The sequence below is a fragment of the Lemur catta genome, chromosome X, assembly GCF_020740605.2.
Source record: "Lemur catta isolate mLemCat1 chromosome X, mLemCat1.pri, whole genome shotgun sequence".
Taxonomy (NCBI): Eukaryota; Metazoa; Chordata; class Mammalia; order Primates; family Lemuridae; genus Lemur; species Lemur catta.
This window is the reverse complement of record NC_059155.1, coordinates 10,187,248-10,213,831: the sequence shown is the minus strand read 5'-3', so window position 1 is coordinate 10,213,831 and position 26,584 is coordinate 10,187,248. Positions and strand designations below refer to the sequence as shown.

The 26,584-nt window shown below is 37.4% G+C and overlaps 1 protein-coding gene across 1 annotated transcript in view; it reads right to left on the bottom strand.

Annotated features, from left to right (window-relative positions):
* Positions 1-26,584, bottom strand: part of IL1RAPL2 (interleukin 1 receptor accessory protein like 2) — a 1,016,789-nt gene that overhangs the window by 14,694 nt on the left and 975,511 nt on the right. Inside the window, exons 8-9 of the mRNA XM_045537537.1 lie at positions 12,854-12,999; positions 4,524-4,667 (exon numbers count right to left, since the gene is read on the bottom strand). Of these exons, the coding sequence (XP_045393493.1) occupies positions 4,524-4,667; positions 12,854-12,999 (290 nt within the window). The remainder of the gene's footprint in view (positions 1-4,523; positions 4,668-12,853; positions 13,000-26,584) is intronic.

The following is a 26,584-nucleotide window of genomic DNA, read 5'->3' as shown; positions in this document are numbered from 1 at the left end:
ACACAGCTATTCAAGATATTAGTCCCCATGGATTTTAGAAGGTCACATTGGAAAAGTTACAGTTGGATTTTCAAAATTCCCTTATGTATAGAAAAATTATTTTTAAAAGTTAATGTAGTGAGCATAGACTCGTGTGGAACTATAAATAAACCCAGTTACTTCCAAATAATAATTTTGAAAGACTGGTAAGCATTTGTTTCTAAAACACATCACTATTTTCCATTAAAACAGATCTAATTAGAATATAGCTAAAACCTGACCAAAAGGTAATTTATAGTATGAAGCAGCCATTCACTTAGCCACACCATTACCTACACCATGATTTGGTTCTATCTGCCAAAGGAGGAACAAACTACATACAATGAAATATAGATACCCTGTTTTATGAGTAGACGGAACTCCCTGACTATCCAGATACCTGAGGTATGATTGTGCTGTTTTAATTCTAGTAAGATTCCAGCCTTCACCACCCCAACACGAAAGGAACTCTAGTTATTTATGTTAAGATGGTGCCTGAAACCAGGAAGAAGGGTTAATACTCTTTAGCATGTCCTCTGGCTGCAGAAGGCTTCCATAAACCTTGGTTGGGTTATTTGATTGCCTAGAAGCAGATGCACATGAAGGACTGCCCTGGATGGTTGAGGAGATCATTTGGCTTACAAATTGGGCACATTCCACTGTTGTGCATAAAATTCCACTTGGAAGTGAAAATGTTCATAAGCAATGCTAATGGAAGAACCTCCTGGTAATCCTAGCACCTCTGCCCTTGTTCCAATCAAGTGCAGGATGCACCTGCAGGCCCTTGACTTTCTCCAGCTATAATTACTCACCTGGGACTCAGAGCTGCTGATGATACACAGCTGGAAGAATAAAATAGGCCAAAGGACAAATAGCTCCATTCTTATGAGCAGAAGATATTTCATTGTTCTTGGTGGATAGTGTTGCTGCCTCAAACTCCATAATGTCAGACTAGACCCTTGTTGCCCTGACTTTTATAACTTTCCTGTCTCACAAACCTCCCTAAATTCAACGGCTTATTAAGTCATTCAACAATAATTTGTTGAGCATTTATTATGAGCTCACCATCTGTAATAGCTACCTGACACCTTCACCCATCTGACCAGACCTTCCAGACTACTGTCCCATTGTTTGTCCTGTGGCTATTTGCCTTACAAACATGCCTAAATTGACATAATCCTGGTCCTGTCCTTACTGACTCCACCTACATCCTGATATTGCAGTTCAATGCTACAAAGACTCTCCCCTAGAACAGTATTTCTATATTTGCATATTCCAAACCAAGTTATAACAAAGAACTTGGATGTCTTGAACACTCAACATGTCTGGATTATAAATTTTACCTAGCATTCTAGAAGCACATCATTCACTGGAAAATAGTTGCTTCTGGTTTCAGTCATGTCCCTTTAAGATAAACTAAAGGTGAAGAGCTTACAGTGGCTGGCCAGAGCAGGAAGAGAGCTCTCAAAGCCACCATGTCAGATATCCCAGAAGCTCTAGGATGCCAGCTAGTGAGCCAGCAGTGACGCAGATGCCACAGTTTAAAAAATGCACTTCAGCCTTATGTAGACAGCCAAGAAAACCTCATGAATAGTTGCAGCTGTTGCTCACAAAGAGGAGCAAGATGGATTGAGCGAGAGCGACAACATGATGCAAATAAGGTTAACAACAAGGCCTGAAAATTGTTTTAAAACGGAAAGGCAATTCAGCGACACCACTTTTCTAGGCGAAGCTAATGAGCCTTCCTCTGTGCTAAATCATGCTAAGCTCATCTGAGGAACCAGAAAGAGCACAGGGCAGACAGAGCATTATAAGGAAGAGGGCTGGCACAGTGGTCACCATAGGTATGCTCTTCCTAATGAAGAAAGATGTTATAAGGAAGAGAAATAAACTTTCTATGGAAGAATTTTCCTGTTGTCACACCTCCCCCCTCCCTGTTTTTAAATCTAATTTTAATAGTGTTCACCAACAAGAAGCCATTCCTGTTTACAATCCAGTTTTTCGGTAGCTATGCTAAACCCTTAGCTTCTAAAGTGCAAACAAAGACTGCAACCTTGTTGGCTATTATATACCTAGTGCCCACTATGGTACCTGTGTGTGTGTGCATGTGTTAGTGTAGTGTTGATCCAGATGAAGAATGTAAGTAAATGTATCATGCATAGTGGCTGCCACAGAGTAGACACTTAATAAATATTTAATGACTCAAAACCTAAAAGGTTGAATAAACAAAGCAATCATTGTTTGACGGGTTGAATGAAATGAATTAAATTTCAAAAATGGCTAAGAAGTCAAAGTTTGTGGGGTGGATTTTATTTTATAAAAAATAAAGCATTTTTATAAGAACTTTCAGGAAATACCACTACTAGATATGGTCAAAGGGAAAACATGAAGAAAAAGTATATGGATAAAATTAAGTTGTGTCTATAAGATATCAAAATATTTAAATGAATAAATGAAAAATTTGGTAGATGAGCTGGCTGACATTTGGCATTATGCAACTAGATATTTGTAAAAGAGTGTTAAAGTTAATTTATTCTTCCTCATTACATACCTGCTGACTTTTTTGTACTTCATTCAGCTAGTACAGAGGTTGTGTACTTAAGGTCCAAGGTTCCATGTAGGAATATAAAATATTTTAACTCTCCTTGAAGTGCCCTCCCTCGATATTGCATTTCCTCCCAAACAATGGGTTTGGAATCAATACATATCTCTGATCAAATACATCAATACAATTCTCTAACCAAAATGTTCTGTATGAGTGGATACCTTTGACCACAGGGGCCACATTGGAGATAAAGATGCAAAATGGAGTATTTAATCCCTGAAATGTCCTACAATATCAGCATGAACTGAATCTTACAAATACATAGTACAACTGATCAGTTAGTCTGGGTTATTGGGTATGGGTAATGAAAGTAATTAACTGTTACAGATTAACACAATAAATTCTATCCTCTCTTACAGAGATTAAAAATCGCTTAATCAGGACTCAAAACAAATGAATCATAGGAGCCTCCCTTTCATGTTCTTTTATATAGACAGTACACCCTTTACCTTCCCAACTGGATACATTAGCCACTTGTTGGCACCTGGGAACCAGTGACATTTTCCTCAATAATATATCCCATTTAGTTATTTTCTGTCAGATTTTTCAATATTAACTGTTGTACATAGGAAATGAGAGTAATTGACCACATCTTCATATAGATTGTTAGAATATGTAATAATTGTTGGAACAGGCTCTAATTTCTCATTCTGGAGATATTTCTGCATAAGAAGCTGTAGTACTTTCAAACAGGCTGCTGTGATTGCTGGGTAAATGTGTAGATTAAAAAATGAGCATGCATATATTCTCATCAAAGAGCATTTCTCTAATTTACTGTGAAAACATAAAAGGCAATTGAAATCCACTCATATCATCATTTACAAAATAGTAACAATAAGACCACAATCGAAGATTCCTCAAAAATTTTGATGTTACATCTATCACCATAAAAATAAAAACAAAATAATTAACTCCTTTCCCTTGAGGTAAGACCATCAACTCAAAAAAATAAGCAAAAGCTGTAACATTCACTATTTCAGTACAATGAAAACTAAGTTTTAAATCTGCATTTTGAAAGTAATTATTTCCAAATTGGACTCTTTTTTAAAATTTTGGCTTACCTATGGCATTCTACACATTTCTAAGGCTTATAGTAGTTTGGGGAAGGGGTGACATGTCATGATTTCTTACTGGCTTCGATTGGAAACTTGGCAATTTCTCTTGAAAAAATTAAAGTTTTACATTTAAATGTTTGAAATTTAAACATTTTTGAATGTTTAAAGAAACAAGGCTCAGTACAATGCTTTATTGATATTTCATTCATAAGATTTCTAAAAGCCATAAACAGCAAACAGAAGAAAATTATAAGCTATATTCTGAATTTTTATCCTTTGAGGTCACCTTTGAGAATGGTGCTATAAGCATCCAAAATATGTAGGTCTGTATCCTTTGAGCTTTGAAAGGACTATCTCCATAGCTTTGAATCTGTTTCTCCCATGATTATTTGTTTTACAGATGGCAGAAATGGTTAAAAATGATCAGTACCTAAATTAGAATTTTCTGGACAAAAAAATGGAACTGATTTTTAATTTGTTTATTACTAACGAGAAGGGCTATGGCAGCAATTGTTTTATCTCCTGACCAACTAATGTCTCCTTGTTAAACTTTTTCTTGGAAATAATTTCAAACATTTAGGAACATTACAAAAATAAAACTATTTCAAAAAACACATATATAGCCTTTACCAGTATTTACCTACTGTTAATATTTTCTCTTCTTTTCTCTTTTTCTTGATTTATAAATAATAATTTTTTCTGAACTATTTGTGAGTAAACTGCATTTGTCATAGCCCTTTATCCCTAAATATTTCAGTGTCTGTTTCCTAAGAATAGGTATATTCTCTTATATAATAACAAATGCATGCCTTTTAATTGAATTTGAACAATAAGAGACAGCTTACCATCAGTAGTTTCATCACCTCCAAAACGCTGTCGGTAGAACAGCATCAATTCAATGTTGTAGCATTTGTAGATGACTACTAGCAGTATGACAAGGAGGAAGATTGCCCCCAGGCCTCCTGCAAGTTCAATTTTGTAGATTAAATCTGGAGCAAACAGAATAAACAGGAGAAGGCAAGTAAATTAGCAACACTTGGGATCGTCCCATATTTTTCTAGTATGTAAGATTACCCATTCTGCTTTTCTTTTCAGAAAATTCTTGCTTAATAAAGTTGTTTTGCTCTTGATATACTGGTATGAATCAAACTTTTGTAAAATTAACTCTCTTTAAAGATTTGATTAATTTACAATTAAAAGTGGTAAATCTATCCGAAAAGGAATAGTTACTCCCAATTTGTTTTGAACATATCTAGATTTCACATATATACTTTTGCTTTAAGTGTATTTCAGGGAACTATTAAAGCTGCTCTATTCTAGGTCCAGGGCCAATATTTTGTTATTTCTGTTAAATTATCTTATTGGCTTAGCAAAATTACCATCTAGTACTTCTCAGGCCACAGGCCCTATTCTTCTACAGGGGAACAACATCATAAAATTACTTTCAGAATAAAATAAAATCTAATCAGTTTGCAGGATTTAACTATTTCTTTAAACCCCAGTAGAACATAATCCAATACAAGGTAAGCAGGGAAAATTAGCTTATCCATTTCCCCTACTTATTTGAATAAATGACTATAATATGTATGTGATATAATATGCCCAATGGAGCTAAAACAGAATGAGATATCGAGGCTAATCACTTGGTCTCTTCGACCAACACCAGGCTACCTGATAGCAGCCTTAGGCTGCCCCAGTGGGGGCTTCCCTAGAGCTCTGAGCATTATTGGAACAGTTAAATAAACACATAATGGGAGAAGACATAATGTCTCCCAGGATCAGGGAACAGTGACTTACGTATAGCTTAATTAGTGACATTAACAAATCTAAAGAGTACATTATCAAAAGAGGGGATGTTATCATGGAATTTATAGAAATGGGAAGTCAGAGGAGAATTTAGAACATGAGTTTAGCAATGATCAGAGGAGAAATGCTGAATCTGGGAGAAACCAGACCAGAGACACACTTTCCACTGTGGAACAGGGATGTCATTGGTCTCATCATAATTAAATGAAATTGCCTACAAGATTATCTACCCTCCCTTTAATCTATAATTACCAAGTGATTCTTTTATTACTAATTCAGCTTACTATGTAACTAGAAACTGGAAAAGGGAGTGACATTTTAGTTTGTGCATTAGTTGCTTGTGAGTTTGGTTGGCATAAGTCAGTCTCCCTGGAAGCATGAATTCTGAGGTACTGTCAAAATCAAATTGCTGACCATGACAGGCTATCACTCTTAAAAACCAGATAGTCAACCTTTCTCTGGGAATGTCTCTATCTCTATGTAGAATTATTGCTTAAGAGAAATTAGTCAGGCTCAATGTAATAATTAAGATATATTTAGCATATTACAGATTATAAAAAAGAAATAAAAGATATAATATATACAAATAATTACAAGTAATATATATAGATAAAAAATTTCAACCAGACTATTATCTATTCTCTAAATAATCCTTTAGGGCAAGAATTATTGCTCCAAATCTATAGATGAAGAATCTGAGACTCAGTAGTTTAAGTCACTTACCCAAGGTCATACTTAAGAAGTGGTTAAAATGGGACTTAAGCCCAGGTCTCCTAACTTCAAATTCAAGGCTCTTTTTATTATACCACAGCTTTATACACTCCAGCCTGGAAAGTGACAACAGAAAGACTTCTACCTGTTCTTCCATGGAACTATTGGTTGTGCTTCTTGACAACATGTGACTTATGGTAAATTTTGGCTCCCTCTGCCCTTTCAGTTCCAAGGGAAAAAGAGAAACCACAATTCACCAAGCAGACTGAAAGAACTGGGCAGCTCTCAGCCACTTCACTGGAGCATACTGCAGGATCCTGTGGCTGTAGCCAGGGAGGAAGGAGGGGTTCCCTAGAGTCCAGCGTATGAAGAGAAGTGTTAAGTTTTGTGGGGAGAGAGGGAATTTAGTCTTGGAAAAAAAAAGTGGAGTCAAAGAAGAGATGATGATGGCCAGACACAGTGCAGCCAATCAGAGGAGTCATAGAGTGGAAATGGAAGAGACACAAATAAATGTCACTCTCTTTGAGTAAGACAGAGGGGGGAGGATGGAAAAAGGAAGAGAATGAGGCTGCTATGAAGGACAGAAAATGACAACAAGGAACATCATGAGGGGACACACAATGAGTAGAGATAGGAAATTGGAATCTGTCTTGCCTGCTGCAAGAGGAGGTCATTTTGAAAATTAAGCCACAAAATTTCAGGGAAAAAAAATCCCATCATACATTAGCTCTGCCTCCTGCCCTCTGTATACAAAGTGGCTCCCCAAGAACCACTGCCTTCCTCTACGTGGAGAATAAAGCAGGCTTGCTTATTAAGCCTCTGTGAGCCACAAATCCCAATTTTTGCTTGTTTTCTCACCATCTTACATCAATTATACATTATTAATAGCCAGTATTAAATTGACAGAGCAATATGGTTTTCTTTGTTACCCGGAAAACCAACTTCTCTTTCATCTTGGGGCACTGATTGACTTGATTCAAAATGTTTTTCCTGTTCTAAGATGTTCATTTTGTGCTGCACATTTTTTGGTCTCTCTTTCTGTTTTTCTCTCTCTCTCTCTCTGGTCAGAACAGCTTTCAACTGTTTTCAAAGTCAGGGAATGGGAAGTTTTTCAGCAATTTCTATGTTATTTACAGAGTAGTTGCTATTAGGTAGATGGAAAACTTCAGCAGCAGGAACAATTTGTGCTCTCAAGTAGCAGACACCTATTTCAGCAGCAAATTTATGGAAGAAAACCATGATTTAAAAAGTATCTTTGTGGTTTTGGGGTCCATTTTATAAAAATGTCTTTGAAAGATATTATGTAATGATAGCTGTTTAAGTTGAAAACTGTGGACCTAGGCCCTGAGACTCAACCACTATTCTTTGATTCAGCCCAGGCAGTCACATCAAAGGGAAACATCTATCCTATAATCAGAGGGCAGAATTGCCATCACCCAAATGACACCTGGCTTTTCTTTTGTCTTCTATTTTCAATTGCCATTTTCAATCACAGCAGGATTTATACTTCCAGGGACATTTCCTGACTGAGAAGCTGAAAGTCATTTTATTTGGGCTGTGTCTTATATACACTTCACAAAGATAGCTATGGCAAGAACAGCAAATATTTATGGGGTTAGGGCTTTTTCTAGGCACCCAAAGTACAAATGTAGTTCTTTTTAACATGCTTAGTTTGAACCCAACTATTTCTCCATTGTGAACACAAAGATCAGGTGTTACAGAACGGGACAAATAGCAGCAGAAGCCAAGGGACTGGAAAGAGGGAAGGCTGGGAATGTTTGAGCTTGCTCCTCTGACTCATAAGTTGGGAAGCAGGTTAGGAGATCCCACCAGAAGGCTTCTGCCATGGTCTGAATGCTTGTTCAGAATGCATGTGTTGAAACTTAACTCCCAAGGTGATGATATTAAGAGGGAGGCCTTTGGGAGGTGATTAGGTCATGAGGGTGGAGCCCTCATGAGTGAGATTAGTGTCCTTATAATAGAAGCCTGAGGGAGGCTGTTTGCCTCTACTGCCATGTGAGGGCCCATAGAAGGTGCCGTATCTGAGGAACAGACCCTTACCAGACACCAAATTTGTTGGTGCCTTGATCTTGGACTTCTCCGCCTCCAGAACTGTGAAGAATAAATTTCTATTGTTTATATACGCCCAGTCTAAGGTATCTTGTTATAACACCAAATGGACTAAGACAGAAATTGGTACTGAGAAGTGGGGTGCTACTGTAACAAATACCTAAAGATGTGAAACTAACTTTGGAACTATGTAATGGGTAAAGGCTAGAAGAGTTTTAAGGTATATTGCTGTGAAATGTGCCTTAAGAGCCATTCTGGTGAGGGCTCAGAAGAAGAGGAAAGCTGCAGAGAAATCTTCAATTATTTTAGAGATGACCTAAGTGGTCGGGATCAGAATGTTGGTAGAAATATGGATGGTAAAGACCATTTTGATGAGATCTCAGATGAAATTGAGGAATGGGCCCTCATGAGACACAAATCTGCTGATGCTTGATCCTGAACATTCTAGCCTCTAGAACTGTAAGCAATAAATTTCTGTTGTTCATAAATTACCCAGTCAAAGGTATTTTGTTATAGCAGCCTGAACAGATTAAGAAAGCTTCCTATATATGTTTGGGGTGTCAGGGTGGAGCAGTAGCACTGGGAATGAAGAGAGTGATTCAGTGACATGACTCTGTTTTGTGAGAAAGTGTGTGCAGAGAAGCAGAAATAATTATCATAATTTCTTTAGCCTGAGTTCAGGCTCTTGGCTCACCAAAGAAAAATTTAGCATGGACCTCTTACTGAAATGCTAGTTGTACACACTGGCAAATAGTTCATCAGAGAATAAGGAAGTGGTAGGTGCAGGTAGAAGATGCATAGGTAAGGGCTGTTTTGCTTTTATAAAACCTGATCTTGTTAATTGGGTATATTAGATATGTGTTTTCATTTTTAAAAGGCCCTTTCACTTTATGAAAGGATTCATCACATTTCTTCTCCATAACGATCACTTAGGGCACTTTAAATATTTGACTTGCAGCTCATCAAGAAGTTATTGTTCCATTAAACAATCCATACTCGTATTCCAGGTGGGAGCGCTACGACCACTGACGCCAGGCTATGCTGCGATAAAGCCTAAATGGTCCAACTCCAAAGAAAATATCTGAAGTTTCTCAAAATAAGCCAGAGCTTGGTCTGACCAAAAAATTTAGGGCAGAGCCACAGGGATTCTTGCTCTTTTTTGGGATTCCACTATATTGTTGAGAATTCCTAAGGAGACCAAGTGAGGGAAGATTAACTGCATCCTTTTGCAAAGCACAGTGAAAAAATTTAAGTCTACCTAGAACAGTGAGTGCAAACTTGTACACCATAGAACAACAAAAATGGGGGGGGGTTGATTATACAATGTTTCAAAAAAATGAATACTAATATTTAAAAATCAGAAGATTTCATATCCAGTCTTTCAGCTTCACTTGAAAATTTTGAAGCTCTCATATCCCTGGGCCCACATTCCAGCAAGCACAGCAATAATGTTCTAGAACAGAGTAGTTGTTGCCCCCTTAAAGTAAGGCATGTTTTCTCTGGTCTGAGTTTTGTTTTTCCTAATATCCAGCCCTCTTTTTTTTTTTTTTTTTTTAAATTCTGCATCTATCTGAGCCCTGAGGTCTTTTGAGTTTTTAACGCCGAGAAAGTAAAAATCTTTGAAAAGATAAAATACATTTAGGTAACTCAGAGAAGACAGTCAAGACAAAAATCACAGATTAAATCTTCTTTTTATCAATCCCTATTAGCCATCCCTCACCCCATTGTGCTGGTACTCTAGTCTGGGGGAGGAGGGAAGAAGACAAGAAGCAAAGAAATATGTAATCAAATAATAATAGATACAATAAAAAGTAATAGAGCCAAGTTAGAGAAAAAAGGAAATGAAATGTAGTACTATTTTATATAAGGTAGCCAGGGAAGGCCTACTGAGTAGGGAATACTTAAGCAGAGACCTGTATGAGGAGGGGAAGGGAGTCATGGAGACAGCTGGGGGGAGAGTGTTCCAGGCAGAAGAAACAGCAAATACAGAGGACCTAAGGCAGCTGCTTGATGAGCATGGGAAGTAGGAAGGAGGCTAGTGTGTTTCAGGTAGACGGTAGCAGAAAATGATGTCAGAAGTAAGAACAGACTGTGTAGTGCCTTATAGGACATGGTGAGGATTTGAGATTTCAATCTAAGTGTAACAGGGAGGGATCTGTGATCAGAGGGTTCTGATCAGGGGAATAACACGATCTGACTTTCATATTTAAATGATCCCTCTGGCTGCTGTGATAAGAATAGACTGTGAGGGGACCAGCGTGGAAGCAGGGAGACCAGTTAGGAGGCTCTTGCTGTGATCCAGGCAATGGGTGCTGGGGGCTCAGATGAGGGTGGGGGCAGTGAGGTGGGGGAGGTGCTCAGAGTCTGGATAGGATTTGATAGAGCCATAGGATTTGCTGGTGGACTAGATATAGGATGTGAGTAGAGAAAAGAAAAAGTAGGCAATTTTTGGCCTGAGCAACAGGAAGTATGGGTGATGGCTGCTGGATCAGGTTCACAGGGAGGAGAAATCAGAAATCCTGTTTGGGACAAGCTAAGCTTGATATGCCTACTAAATCTCTAAGTGGAGTTGTTGAATAGGCAATTGAGTATACAAGTCTGGAGTTCAGGTGAGAAGTCCAGGCTGGAGATATAAATTTGGGAGTTGTCAGCATGTAAATGGTAAACAAGCAAAACCAGGAGATGAAGCCTGAATGAAATCACCAAGGGAGTGAGCGAGGAGACCTGAACCCTGGGGAACTCCAATATTTAAATATCAGGAAGGTGAGAATTAATATCATTAGTTATTCATGATTTAGACAGGTTTCCTTATAGAAGCCATGGGAGGCAGCAGAGTTTTATAGTGTATCTTGGTTTCTAGAGTGAGATCTTTAGAATTTTAAGGGCTGCTGGTTGTTGTTTTACGTATTAAAGAGAAATGGATGTATTTTAAAACTCAAATAAGGTTATTTCTGTCTACACTGGATGAATGATAAGACTTCCATTATTTTTCCTCATAGGAGGTTTTTAATTGTAATACTCTTTTTTGTGTCATTTTTTTTTGTTTAATGTTTGTCTTTCTTTGTGTTCTCAACTCTCCAAAGACCATAAGCTCCAAGAGGACTTGAGGATGTTTTATCGTATGTGGCACTCTATTACTCAGCACACAGCACAGTGCTTGCTGCATCTGAGTCCTCAACAATAAAAGAGAACTTTAATAATCCATTTGACCAGAATGGATTCCAAGTGCCTATTAGTGGCTAGACACTGTCCAAGTTGCTGAGGATAAAGAGGTACAGCATCAAGCTCTGGGCTGGAGAATCTCTGAGCCTACAATAAGACTAAGATGGAAAGGAACAAAGTGATCCTTTCCATAAAGTATTTGGACATGATCAATGCCTGCTTTTCATGTAAGTGGACTAAGTAGTTACATACTGCATAGGAAAAAATTATCCAAGTTCTATGTAATAACAAATACTGTTGGGGCATGGTATATTTCACATCTATTATATCATTATCATTTGAACCTCAAAGTGACTCTGCAAGGTAGACGTTATTACTCCTATTTTACAGATGAAGAAACTACGGTTCAGGGACTCTCATCAGACAAGTTAGTGCTACTGAACAAGGTGGCTGTCAACCTGGGTCTCTTGACTTCCCTTTCTATATTAGACTCTTTTGTACTTCAATACTCTTCTATTTTAAGACAAAATCAAGTCCAATAGAGTAAGAAGTGGTGCCAGAGAGATCAAAGCATTATTCTCAGAATAATGAAACTTCCCTGCTTCTTCTAGTGACCTTGCTGACTGAGTCTGTTCTATTGCTGCATAGCCTACGCAACACGAACCCTGATTGAGAACATTTGCTCTGCTACATTGACAAAACCTTTGCCAGATGCACACATACAGAAAGTATTTAGCCTTTTGCAGTAATCAAGAGTCACGGCAAGGTAAAAGCCAATTCAGAAGCTACCCTAGCTGCTGAGACTGTTGTTCCTCTGTCTGTTTTTATGCCCTTTAACTGTAAATTTGAAGTTTCTTTTCTTTGTCCATTATATACAATTTCCACCTCATCTGGAACCAATTCTAGAGAGGAATCTCCATAAATGCCAAGTTATTTAGAGATATATGCACCTGGTAAAGGCCTCTTACCACCAGGTAATATTATAAAATATAGTTTATAATTTTTATGATAACTATAAGAATGTTATATGGTACTATTAATTATTTTTATTTATTTTTTGGTCAGGGAATTAAAATGCAACTTCATTTCTCATCCAGTAATAAAATCCCTTGCATTTCATTTAAGCAATATAAGATATAAAAAGGCAAAATAGGGAGAAAATATTGAATGTCAACATGTATCAAATTTTATGTGACACTTATAACCAAGGTACACTTTATCTCACTGGATTTAACACATAATGAGAATTCATTTCATTTCTCCACTTATTGAAGGTCATAGGTATTTCATGCTAACATGCACAGCAAGAGACAGATTTTTTCCTTAAAAAGACAAAATGGTTAATAGTTCATACTAAATGATAAAATCAGGCCAGGAAATATATCTAACTTCAATAGTTATTGGTAGCCAAACAAACCATAAATACCCTTTTTACGCAGCAGAACACTGGCATGTTTCCGTCCATTTCGGTTTTCTACATGGCAGGTATAATTCGCCAGGTCAGCTTCCACCACTGAATCAAAGATGAGTGCCAGCTCAACTTCTTTTTCTCCAAGATGCTCTTTGAGGAGCCTGAAATAAAGACAGCATTCTTTGCTGAATTGGCTTGATTTGGGCAGAAAGCAGCCATGCAAAGACTACAGATGGTTATGCAGCTCATACAGGTTTCTGGTGGGCACGGAGAGTCCTGGTTGGGTGTATGGGTGGGCGGGACCTTCAACATGAAAACACAAAAAGTGGCTCTTGACGTGAAGATCAGATGGGAAAGAAAAGAAGTGAGGAATTCACTCAGCAAAAAGAAATATTAACATGTCATTAGGCTTTGATAAATAAAGCCAACATGACTTTTGTAGCAAAAAGGACGAAACACTGGGTTCCATGTTCTGAGTTTATGAAAACCCATTGGATTTTTGCACCATGACATGAAGGGAAAAAATCTGCAGGAGTATAGGTTTTGTGTTAGAGGTAGAGTTTTGACAGTAATGAGGCAAAGGGACCTTGGAAATGGTTGCCTTATGAGCAGTAAACTGAAGATGTTTAGTGGCCTTCTATCCTCAAACATCAGTGAAAAGCCTATTCTCTGCTTTTCCTGGCTTTTGTCCAATACAATCACCTGCCTGCACCCTGAATCCCCCAATGGTGCTAACCCTCCCATGTCCCTGATTTCTCCAGGCACTGTTCCCCATTTGTCCTCCTGCTTTCTGCCCTCCTGGGAGCTATGTTACATTTTCTCCTAGTCCTGTTTTTTTTTTTTTTTTGCTTTCTCAAGTGGAGCTACAAAGAGCCTTGAATAGCCAGGAACAGGTGTGCTTCACAAAAGGGCTGAGTGGTGAGGATTCTTTCCTGAGACGGTGCACCTCCTGTTTCTTTGGAGAGTTACATTCTCACTAACAACTAGCTACCTCCTGGATGGCTAAAGCGGGCACTCTGCTGACTTCCATTTTCTGTCTCCTCCTGCCTCTGGCCAAAGAAAGAGCAAATCATGCGTGTACGTGGGGGCAATCCTGCAGTTAAGTTCTGGGGTAGGTTCTTAAATACATATATTTGAAAGCATGAAATAGATGGAAAATTGGGGAACCATAAGTAATTCACTTCCTCCTTTTAGATACCTGAGTATAAATGCAGGGAAGGCCCGTCTGGTTTACTGGCACTGAACATAAAATTGGGAAAGATGACTCTGTTCAGAGAAGACTGGTTTCTAAGTACAAGCCTCCCACTTATAAGCTCAAGCTGGGTCCCTCCAAGGTCATTAACTCAATGATATCTTAATTTAACTCATTTTTAAATTGGGCAAAATAAGTACCATACTTACCCTAACATTTTGTGAAGTTAAAATGGGTTAAAGTGATTTGAAAAGTAAATAGCACTATGCAGATGCAAAGGGATGTTATTAAATATAAAAATCTCCTTTTCTGAAGGTAGATTATTATTGACTATTCCAAAAATATTTGTAATTAACATTTATTGACAATTAATATTGGTTTGGCTTAATCTATTCTGGCTCCCATATGAGTGAAGGAAGGGCTCAAAGTTGGGTTAGTAGGAGAGTTCCTAGAATCTGAATCCCTTTCCATTTATGTACCATCGCTGAGCCAGACAAGTTTAATATTGTTAGTCTTTCTATTAATTGTTTTTCTTGACTAAAACTATAGTTTCCCTTTCCCAACATGTACCTAACCAAGAAAAAATTGGAAATTTACTATCTTCATGGTTTACATTGACTTTTGCTTTCTCCATTTTCTTGCTGCAATTGGTAAACCCCGCCACATTCAATTCTTTTAGCTCTGTGGGACCTGCTATTGAAGAACCCTCTGTAGTTCCAGAAGCTGCTTAGGCACCACAAATTCAGTTTGATTTAAAGCTTCACATGGCGGGCAGCCACAGCCTCTGCCAGGCACGGGGCAGAAAGCTGATCCCGTTCCTCCCAACCAAGACTTTCCTTCTTCGTTTCTAATGCAGTTTCCAAAAACAGCTCTTCACAGGCTGCAGAAAGAATCTGGAGAGAGGATTTGAAAAATGATCCTTGGTCCATCTATTAATATATATGAGGTGTCTTAATTACCAGCTCTTGAAAAATCTAGAGGTGACTTGTTTTCTGTAATTAAAGAGCAGGTTGGTGTTTAAGTCTATAAATCACTCTGGAATCATCATTTCCTAGCAAATATTGATATATAACAATCCATCAAGGAGTCCTTGCCAATCCCTAATAAGTGCCTAGCTCCAGACTAGCTATTTGGTGAAAAAAGAAATATAAACATTAAAATGCCTGGTCCCTGCTCTCATTAAGTTTTAAAATTTACATGAGGAGACGAGACCTATGCAGTTGAAAAAAAATTACAGACAGAATGAGGTAAAGCAGGGTGGTACAGTCATGTTCACAACAGTATTTCAAAGAAGGGAGAAACGATTATTGACTAAATTACCTAGAAAAAGGCTTGAGAAAACTCTGGCTAGACAAAAAGCAAAAGTGAGAGTTTTTCAGAAGGGAAGATAGGAGCAGGTTTTTGAAGAATGTCTAAAAGAGAGACATTACAGAGAGTGGTTTCAAAATGAAGAATATAGCTGAGGGAATCCTGGGATATACTTCAAATGACCTCAGAAGTATCTTATTCCAAGGATTGACATTCGGGGGGGGGAGTAATAACCACATGCATTTTGAATTTATTTTTTAACAGATTTATCGAAGTATAATTGATATACAAAAAACTGCAAATATTTAATGTATATACTTTGAAGATGCATACATGTATATATCCATGGGGGAGGGAGTAACCAAAGGGGTCCAAGTATTAACATTTAAGGCAAGTTATATGTAGCAGTGAACACTGGCAAAATAAAAAATCAGCTTGGGTGACAGAAATCACTATTTTCAAGAATTTTATTTAGTTTTGTCCTATTAATAATTAATACTAGTAAGAGTTTGGAATTGCCCCTCCCATCTTCACAAGAAAAAATCATCAGCTCTTCTTAGATCCATCAGATAATTGAAGTCAGAGGGAAAAATCCTGCCCCAGAAACTTGAGAGAAGGGCAAACACTGAGAATCACAGTGTACTGGGATCAGAGTCCCAGGAGCAAAAGCCAGTACCAGTAGGAACACTTAAATTGTAATAAATGAATTTCTGGGGGCCCATTATGAACTAGTTTGAGAGTGAAAAACTCCATGGGACCTATATTTAGGGGGACCCCACACTTTGATGAGTTTTCTCTACATGAGCACTACCAGGTCTTCAGTGTGAAGATTGGAGAAATGTCCCCTTATGCTTCTGGCAGGGGAAAAGGGAAAAGTAACCATTTTTAAATGAGCCCAGAGCACTCCATTCCCCTTTAAAATAGTCTGCCCTCAAGAGAAACTTTTATGAGAACCTAAACTACTTAGGTTTTTACCAAAGCTTAGCCTATCTGGGAGAAATGAAATACCCAAGAAAAAAATCAAACAACCCCATTAAAAAGTGGGCAGAGGACATAAACAGAAACTTTCCAAAAGAAGATGGATTGACTAATGGCTAATAAACATGAAAAATTGCTCAACATCTCTAATCATCAGGGAAATGCAAATGAAAACCACAATGAGATATCACTTAACTCTAGTGAGATTGGCTTTTATCAAAAAGTTCAAAAACAACAAATGTTAGTGTGGGTGTAGAGAGATAGAAACACTCATACACTGCTGGTGGGACTGCAAATTAGTACAACTTCTATGGAAAATAATATGGAGATACCTCAAAGAGCTAAAAGTAGACCATTTGATCCGGCAATCCCACTATTGGGTATTTATTCAAAGGAAAAAAGACATTCCATAATAAAGACAACTGCACTCAAATGTTTATAGCAGCACAATTCACAATTGCAAAGATGTAGAAACAACCCAAGTGCCCATCAATACATGAGTGGATTAATAAAATGTGGTATATGTATACCATGGAGTACTACTCAGCCATAACAACAATGGTGAACTAGAAACTCTTGTATTGTCCTGGATGGAGCTGGAGCCCATTCTACTAATTATCACAAGAATGGAAAAACAAGCATCACATGTACTCACCATCAAATTGGTACTAATTGAGCAACACTTATGTGCACATATGGAAGTAATATTAATCAGGTGTTGGGTAGGTGGGAGGGGGAGGACGGGACGGGTAAATTCACACCGAATAGGTGTGGTGTGCACCGTCTGGGGGATGGGCATGCTTGTGGCTCTGACTTGGGCAGTGCAAAGGCAATATATGTAACCAAAGCGTACCCCCATAATATTCTGAAATAAAAAAAAAAAAGTTTAAAAAAAGAAAGAAATACCTAACTCCAAACCCCTCTAGCTTTCCTGTCTCACTTAAAGTGAAGGAGGAAGCTAAGAAACACTGATGAAAATAACAGTCCAGGGGCACAAGCTCACTAAAAGACTGAGCTCATCATACAATTATGGAATGCATAGTGCCACATCAATCAGGCTCCTTTATGATAACAAAGGATTTTAGCTGAAAAATTACAAAGCTCAGATCCTGTTGAAGAAGCAGTCTCTAGGCATTCATAGAGGAAAAATTTTTCTTGTGGATATATCTCTGGTGTTGGTTGGATAGAGCACTTTAGCTTTGACTCTGCATGTGTACAATAGTGTAGTCTCTGTGTGATTTCTTCATCTGTAAACATCTTTAGTGGTGCCTGTAATTTCATTGGTGGCTTTGGTTACAGTTATTAGTGGAGGCTGTAGTGAGGTTTTGCTGGGGACTGGACACCAGGTAGGCCAGTCCTTGGGGCCCAGTGGTGGCAGAAGCAGGCCGAGCATACCTATCCTTTGGCCCCTGGGTGGTGTACATGGGTACCTGTGTTAGAGGGTTCAGGTGGGCTGATTCTTGGACCTTCAGGTAGCTTCCTTGGGTGTAAGCAGTGGCAGTGGTGGGCAAGGCAGGTAGCAAGTCCTTGGGCCCCTGAGCAGTATGCATGATATGGGTGATGGTAGTAGTGGTGGTGGGACAACCCTTGGGCTCCAGGTGGCACTTGCTGGTGTTTGCGGTGGCTGTGATGGGCTTGGTGGGCTAGTTTCATGACCCTCAGGGAGCACAGGCAGGTGGGTTCTGGCAGTGGTGGTGGTAGCAAGCTAAGCAGGCATATCTTCAGTGTCCTGGTAGCAGTGCCTAGATGCCAGTGGTGGATGGGGCAAGGTGATCCCAGGCCTCCAGTTGGCATGCTTGAATGCCAGTGGCAGGTTTTCTGGGCCTGGTGTTAAGCCCCCTGGTCAGACGCTCATGCAACCAGGACAACCAACACAGCAGGAAAATCCCCAGGCCCCTGGGGGGTGTGCTTGGGCACTGGGGACCCAGTGCTCGGTGGAACAGTAATGTTCTAAGGTTCCCCCAATGGTGCACACAGACATAGGCTGTGGTGGTCAATAATCACTTTAAATGTAAAAGGTCTAATTATATCAATTAAAAGACAGGTGTTGAAGTGGTTTTTAAAAAACAAGGTCCAACTGAATGTTACCTATAAGAAACTCACTTTATAAAAGCAGAGATGGATTAAAAGATGGAGAAATATACCCCTTATTAATAATAATTAAAGAAAGCTAGAGTAGCTATATACAGTATATACATTCCGAGACCCCCCACTGGATGCTTGAAACCATGAATAGTACCAAACCCTATATATGCTATGATTTTTTTCTATACATACGTACCTATAATGAAGTTTAATTTATAAACTAGGTATAGTATGACCTTAGCAACCATAACTAATAATAAAATAGAACAATTATAACAATATACTGTAGTAAAAGTTATGTGAATGTGGTTGATCTCTCTCTCTTTCTCAAAATATCTTATTGTGCTATATTCACCTTCTTCTTCTTGTGATGATGTGAGATGATAACCAAGATGGCTAGTAAGACCAGTGGGTAGGTAGCATATACAGCATGAATAGACTGGACAAAGAGATGGTTCACATCTCAGGTGGGACAGAGTGGAACGATGCAAGATTTCATCATGCTACACAGAATGGCTTGTAATTTAAAACTTATGAATCGTTTATCTCTAGAATTTTCCATTTAATATTTTGGGACTATAGTTGACTGGGAATTGTGGAAATCAAAATCACAAATAAGAGAGGATTAATTTAAGACAAAGGAGACTCCAGAACAAGGAAAATTATCAGGGATAAGGAGGGGCATTTCCTGATAAAGGAGTTAATTCTAAAAGAATACATAACAACCCCTAATATGTATGTGTTTAATGGAGCATCAAAATATGTGAGGCAAAAATGATAGAACTACAAAGAGAAATAGATGAACCCACTAACAGACATCAACACTCTATCAGTAATGGACAGATCCAGCAGACAGAAAACCAGTAGGGATATTATCTTAGTTTATTTTGCTGTTGCTATAACAGAATACTTCAGACTGGGTAATTTTTGAAGAAAGAAATTTATTTCTTATAGTTCTGGAGGCTAGGAAGTCCAAGGTCAAGGAGACCACACCTGGTAAGGGACTTCTTGCTGTGTCATCCATGGTGAAGGGGCAAGAGTGTGTGTGAGAGAGAACAAGAAATCAAGAGAGGGCTGAACTCACTTTTATAACAAGACCACTCTCATGATAACTCATTCCTATGATAATCACATCAATCCAGTCATGAGGACAGAGTCTCATGACCTAATCCCCTATTAAAAGTCCCACCTCTCAACACAGTTGTATTGGAGATTAACTTTCTAACACATGAACTTTAAGGGATCCATTCAAACCAAGCAGTTAAACTGACCAGCATAATCGATCAAGAGGATCTAGTTGACATTTATAGAATACTTCATCTAACAACAGCAGAATACAAAGTCATCTAAAGCTCACATGGAACATTCGCCAAAACAGACCACATTCTGTGCCAAAAACCATATTTTAACAAATTTAAAAGAATAAAAATCATACAGTAAGCTCTCAAACCTCAATAGAATTGAGCTAGACAGGAATAATGGAAAGATAGCTGCAAAATTCCAAACTATTTGAAACTATTTGAATAACATATAGATCAAAGAAGAAGTCTTGAGTAAAATTTAAATATATTTGGAAATAAATTAAAATGAAAATACAGCTTATCAAACTTTGTTCTATGCAGCAAAAGCAGTGCTTAGAGGGAAGTATATAGCAGCAAATACATATATTAGAAAAGAAGAAAGATCTAAAATCAATAAGGTAAGCAGCTACCTTAGGAAATTATAAAGAATGAAACAAATTTAATCCAAAGTAATTAGAAGAAATTATAAAAATCAGAGCAGACATCAATGAAATTAAAAACAGGAAAACAATAGAAAAAAATCAATAAGACCCAAAGCTCGTTCTTTGAAAAAATAATAAGATTGATGAACCTCTAGCCAGAGTCAAGGAAAAAAAAGAAATGGTACAAACTACCAAATTACAAAATTCAGAAATGAAAGAGGGTTCATAACTACTGATGCCATGGACATTAAAGGATAATAAAGGAATATTATGAACTATTAGGTCCACAAAATAGAAAATTTAGATTAAATTCTTTGAAAGACACAATCTATCAAAACTTACACAAGGAGAAATAGATACTTAAATAGGCAATATGTGTTAATAAAATTGAATCAATAATTAATAACCTTTCAAAACAGAAAGCTCCAGGCTCAAATGAGTTTAGAACATTTCAGAAACATTTAAAGAAAATATAATATCAATTTTCTACAAAGTCTTCCAGAAAGTAGAAACAGAAGTACTTTGTAACTCATTCTTTAAAGCCAGCATTACCCTAATAACAAAACGAAGATATTTCAAGAAAAGAAAACTGCAGACTAATATCTCTCATACACATAGATGCAAAAATCCTCAATAAAGTATTAGTAAATCGAATCTAGCAGCATATTAAAAGAATCACACAAAATGACCAAGTAGGATTTATCCACAGTATGCAAGGCTGGTTCAACATTTGAAAATAAATTAATATAATCCATCATACCAACAGGCTAAAGAAGAAAAATAACATGATCATCTCAACAGATGCTGAAAAAGCATTTGACAAAACCCAACACCCATTCGTGATAAAATCTTTCAGCAAAATAGGAATAGAGGGCAACTTACTCAACTTGATAAAGAATGTCTACAATAGGCCTACAGCTAACATAATACTTCATGATAGAAACTGAATGCTTTCCCTCTAAGATCTGGAATAAAACAAAGCTGTTCCCCCTCTCTCACTATTCCTCCTTACATCGTACTGGAAGTCTTAATGCAATAAAACAAGAAAATGAAGTAAAAGATATGCAGATTCATAAGAAAGTAATAAAACTTTGTTCACAGATGACATGATTGTCTATCTAGAAAAACCCAAAGTATTAGTGAACATTTCCTGGAACTAATAAGTGATTACAGCAAGGTTGCAGGATATAAGGTTAGTATACAATAGTCAATTACTTTCCTATATACAAGCTATGAGCAATTGGAATTTGAGAGTAAAAACACAAACTATTTATGTTAGCACCAAAAGTTGAAATGTTTAGGTATAAGTTAACAAAATATGTACAAGACCTATGAGGAAAACTGTAAAACTTTGATGGAAGAAATCAGAAATTAAATAAATGGGTAGATATTTCATATTCATGGATGGCAAGACTCAATATTATTAAGATGACAGTTTTTCCCACCATTATCTATAGATTTAATATAATCCCAATCAAAACTCCAAGAAATTATTTTACAAATATGGATAAACTGATTGTAAAGCTTATAAGGAAAGGAAAAATACCCAGAATAACTAACACAATATTAAAGAAAAACAAAGTCAGAGGAATGACACTACTTGCATTCAAGACTTACTATAAAGCTACATTAATTAAGACTGTGGTATTCATAAAACAATAGACAAATATATCAATGGAATAAGATAGACAGCCCAAACACAGTGAACTGATCTTTGACAAAGAAGCAGCAAAGGCAGTTCAGTGGAGAAATGATAGTCTTTTCAACAAATGGTGCTAGAAGAACTTTTCCATATGTGAAAAAATATGAATTTAGATGCAGACCTTATAATTTCACAATAATTAACTCAAAATGAATCATAGACTTAAATATAAAGCACAAAACTATAAAAGTTCTAGAAGATAATATAAATGACCTTGAGTTTGGTAATAAATTTTTAGATACACCAGCAAAAGTACTGTCCATGAAAGAAAACAATTGATAAGTCAGACTTCATTAAAACTAAAAACATCTGTTCTGTGAAAGATAGTTAGGAGAATGAACAGACAAGCCAGAAAGTAGGAGAAAATATGGGCAAAACAGCTGTTAAAGAATTGTATACAGAATCTGCAAAGACCTCTTAAAATTCAACAATAAGAAAACTAACAGCCCAATTAAAAAATGAGCAAAAGGTCTGAACAGATACCTCACCAAAGAAGATATACAGATAGGAAATAAGCATCTGAATATATGGTCAACATCATACATCATTAGGGCATTTTAAATTAAGACAATGACATATACTACATACCTATTAAAATGATTAAAATCCAATATACTGACAACACCAAATGTTGGCAAGGATGTGGAGCTAAACATTGTCTTATCATGTGATCCATCAATCATATTTTTATATCTACACAAAAACCTGCATGCAAGTGTTTATAGCAGCTTTATTCAAAATTAACAAAACTTGGAAGCAACCAAGATATGATTCAATAGGCAAATGCATAAACAACTGTGGTACATTCAGACAATAAAACATTATTTATTGATAAAAAGAAATGAGCTATCAAGCCACAAAAAACCATGGAGGAACCTTAAATGTATATTACTAAGTGAAAGAAGCCAGTTTGAAAGGCTGTATCAGTCCAACCCTATGACATTTAGGAAAAGGCAAAACTATAGAAATAGTAGAAAGATCATTGGTTACCAGGGGTTTTGGAGGGGGGAGGGAGGCATGAATAGTAAGAGCACAAGGGGTTTTAGGACAGTGAAGCTATTATGTATATACTGTAATGGTGGATACATGATACTATACATTCCTCAAAAACACATAGGACTGTACAACATAAAGAAAGATCCCTAAACTACGGGCTTTAATAATAATTCATCAATAGTGTTTCATTAATTATAACAAATGTATCACACTAATTCAAGACATTAATAATAGGGGAAATTGGGAGGGGGCAAAGGGTTATACGGAGCTCTCTGTACCTTCTGCTCAACTCTTTTTTTTTTTTATTCTGGTAAAAAAAAAATCATGTAACAAAAATTTACCCTCTTATCTGTTCAGCTTTTTTGTAGCCCTAAAACTGCCATGAAAAATAAAGATTATTAAATAAATAAATAAATAAATCTCCTTTGTGTTTTGAAAAGAAGCTACTTGTTTAGGGTATGCTTGAGCCTTCATTTTTGTATTATCAGCAACTAGCACAGTACTGGTGGCACCACAAAAACTCAATAAAAGCACATTGAATAAATGAATACAATTAAAAATAATAATAATATCACAAAAAGACATGGAGGAACCTTAAATACATATTACTAGGTGAAAGAAGCCAAACTGAAAAGGCTACAGTCTTTATGATTTCAATGTCATATACGACATTCTGGAAAAGGCAAAATTTTGGAGACAGTGAAAAGATCAGGAGTTGCCAGGGGTTTGGGGGGAGGGAGAGATGAATAGGTGAAGCACAGAGGATTTTCAGGGCACTGAAAGTATTCCGTGTGATACTATAATAATAGATAACATGTCATGATACATTTGTCAAAACCCATAGAATGTATAAGACCAGGAGCGAGCTCTAATGTAAACTACAGACTTTAGGTGATAAGGATGTGTCAATGTATGTTCATGGATTGTAACAAATGTACCACTGCCATTCTGGATGTAGATGGTGGGGGAGGAGATGTAGGGGGGTAGGGGGTAGGACATATGGGAACTCTATTTTCCACTCAATTTTGCTGTGAACCTAAATCTGCTTCAAAAATTAAAGTGTGTGTGTGTGTGTGTGTGTGTGTGTGTGTGTGTGTGTAATGCTAGAAAGACACTATATTAATGCAATGTAGTACAATTCAATGCCATTAAACAGACGTTTAAAAAGCTCTATGTGCTGAGTGTTGTGGTGAGCTGGGATATATTAATAAAACCAATACTGTCTCATACTTATTTCGTATTACCTCTCCTTATTGACTTCCGCTAATAAAATTTAACTATGGAGAAAGTAAAAAAGGAAATATTTCATTAGCAGAGAAATTCCAAACTACTTTCCAGTTTTTTTTTCCAGGGGCTATTATACTTTTACTTGTTTATAAAGATGCTGAACTGCCACCAGAGAGCCCACAGTTCATACACTTCAGGGCCTGCGCATATCACCAACATCACTCTTACCACTACTGCTAATCGTCGTCATCATCAGGAAGTATTTACTAGTAAGCAAAATCTGTTCTGATAGACACTGTACTAATCTTTGCACGTAGGTGCTTCCTGCTCTTCTAAAGATCATAAACTCAAAAAATCAATGCCAAAGGGAATGATAACGTGGTATTCAGATAAAGAGCACAGATGCAATGAAATCTTAGTTAATGGAATTGTTTCACAGATGGAGATTCTGGCTAGTTGAATTTTCTGTTCATCTGGAATTTAAATAAAAAATCCTGTTGGTTTCTTAATTGAGTTAAATAATATTAAAATGTCAATTTCCACTCATTGTAAATGGTCCCTCGAACTAAACTGAGTTCTCCTTTGATGTCTAGGTATCTTGCAGAGTCTCTGGGGTGTTATCCTGAGTATGAGTAATAATTGTCCAGGAATCATGATTGAGAATATGAAGGCTAGAAGGTATGTTTTAAAAAAACACAAAACTTTTAATTAAATAAAATCTCTCTTTTGGTGTTATTTGCTTTTTTTCCGATTAAAGCCTTATTAGTTAAAGACCAGCATCAAGCCTGTAGTCTGACAAAATCAGATTTATTGATACAATGCATCGAGGGAGGGGTACTCCAGAGGAACTATGTATTGATCTTTGAGTGAAGAAAGGAAGAATCCTTGTAACATTTAGGATTCCACTGAAAGATTCTGAGGAAGGTTTAGGGAAGCAGGGATAAATCCCAGATTGGTTGGAGTTTCTGAGGTAGAATAAGGAGAAGTAGCAATTAACTAGGGATTGGGTACTGGCATGAGGCAAGGGTGGCTTAGCAATTGGGTATCCTCAGTAATAAAGGCAAGTAGGAAAGCAGGTTTGGGGCATCACGGGTAAGAAAGCAGTAGTCTCTCAAAGGAGGTGGGGGTCGTTATGGCATTTTACAACTGCTGAGTGACCTTGGGGGAAACAGTGTTTTCTGTTAACTGTGCAGCTGGCTTTATCTGTCTGTCCTCCCTGCCTGATTAATGGCAGGACTGCTTATTCTCAGTCCATACTGATTTTCACTCTTTCAGTCCCAGGAAGGTTTTGACTTTTTACAGCCTAAATGTGGAGTACAACAAAACATTCTGACAATTGAGGATTCTTGCTAGCAGTGATTTGATGAATCAGATCTAGCCCCATGGGAACTGTGAACTGCTCAAGGGCAGCTCTTCCTCAGTCTCTAAACCTCAGTTTCTTAATTGGAAAAATAAAGCTAATACTTTTTATCTCAGATGGTTATCATGAGAATCCAATGCGATTTAAGATGCAAAAATGCTTTTGCAATCTGTGGTGCACTATAAAAACACAAAGTGGATTATTATTACTGTTATTATTATTTACTAATTATAGGTTCTTGTCCAGAGCAATTTATAATCCTAGATAACATAGTTGACACTTGAATCTAGAGTCTGCTCAGTAAATGAGGAGAGATAAAAAATATGTTTAGGTAAGCTTTACATATTTTATGCATAGGTCAAGGCTAAGACCAGCCCTGAAACCACTCCTTCAAAAATGATCAGTCACATAATTGGCAATTAAGGCTGGCTTGAGCTAAAACTATGCTGCTTATGAAGTTTATTTTTTCCACTGAAACTTCCTCATGACTTACAAAATCTACATTTACATACAGGTGTGATGAGATTTGAAACTTATTTAAATGACAGACGAAATGATTGAGCAGTGTTCCTTCTTCCCAAGGATGGGCTGAGAAGGACAGAAAGGAAGAAATTTTCTTTTGAAGCCCAACTTGGGGTAGTCCAAGGGCATACAAAGTGCTAAAAGACACTGAAAACATGTGTGGGAAGTTGCCAAAATATATCTCATCATTTTGCCTAGGACTGCCTGGGACTCCAATTATTTTTTCTTTTTTCTTTTTTTTTTTGAGACAGAGTCTCACTCTGTTGCCCAGGCTAGAGTGAGTGCCGTGGAGTCAGCCTAGCTCACAGCAACCTCAAACTCCTGGGCTTAAGCGATCCTACTGCCTCAGCCTCCCGAGTAGCTGGGACTACAGGCATGCGCCACCATGCCCGGCTAATTTTTTCTATTTTTAGTTGTTTGGCTAATTTCTTTCTATTTTTAGTAGAGATGGGGTCTCGCTCTTGCTCAGGCTGGTCTCAAACTCCTGAGCTCAAGCGATCCTCCCGCCTTGGCCTCCCAGAGTGCTAGGATTACAGGTGTGAGCCACCGCACCTGGCCTCCAATTATTTTTTCTATACTTTTGGGGACAAACCACCCATTTGCAGCTCAATATTGTTTTTTAAAAAGGGTGGGTTATTTATTAATAGGTTATT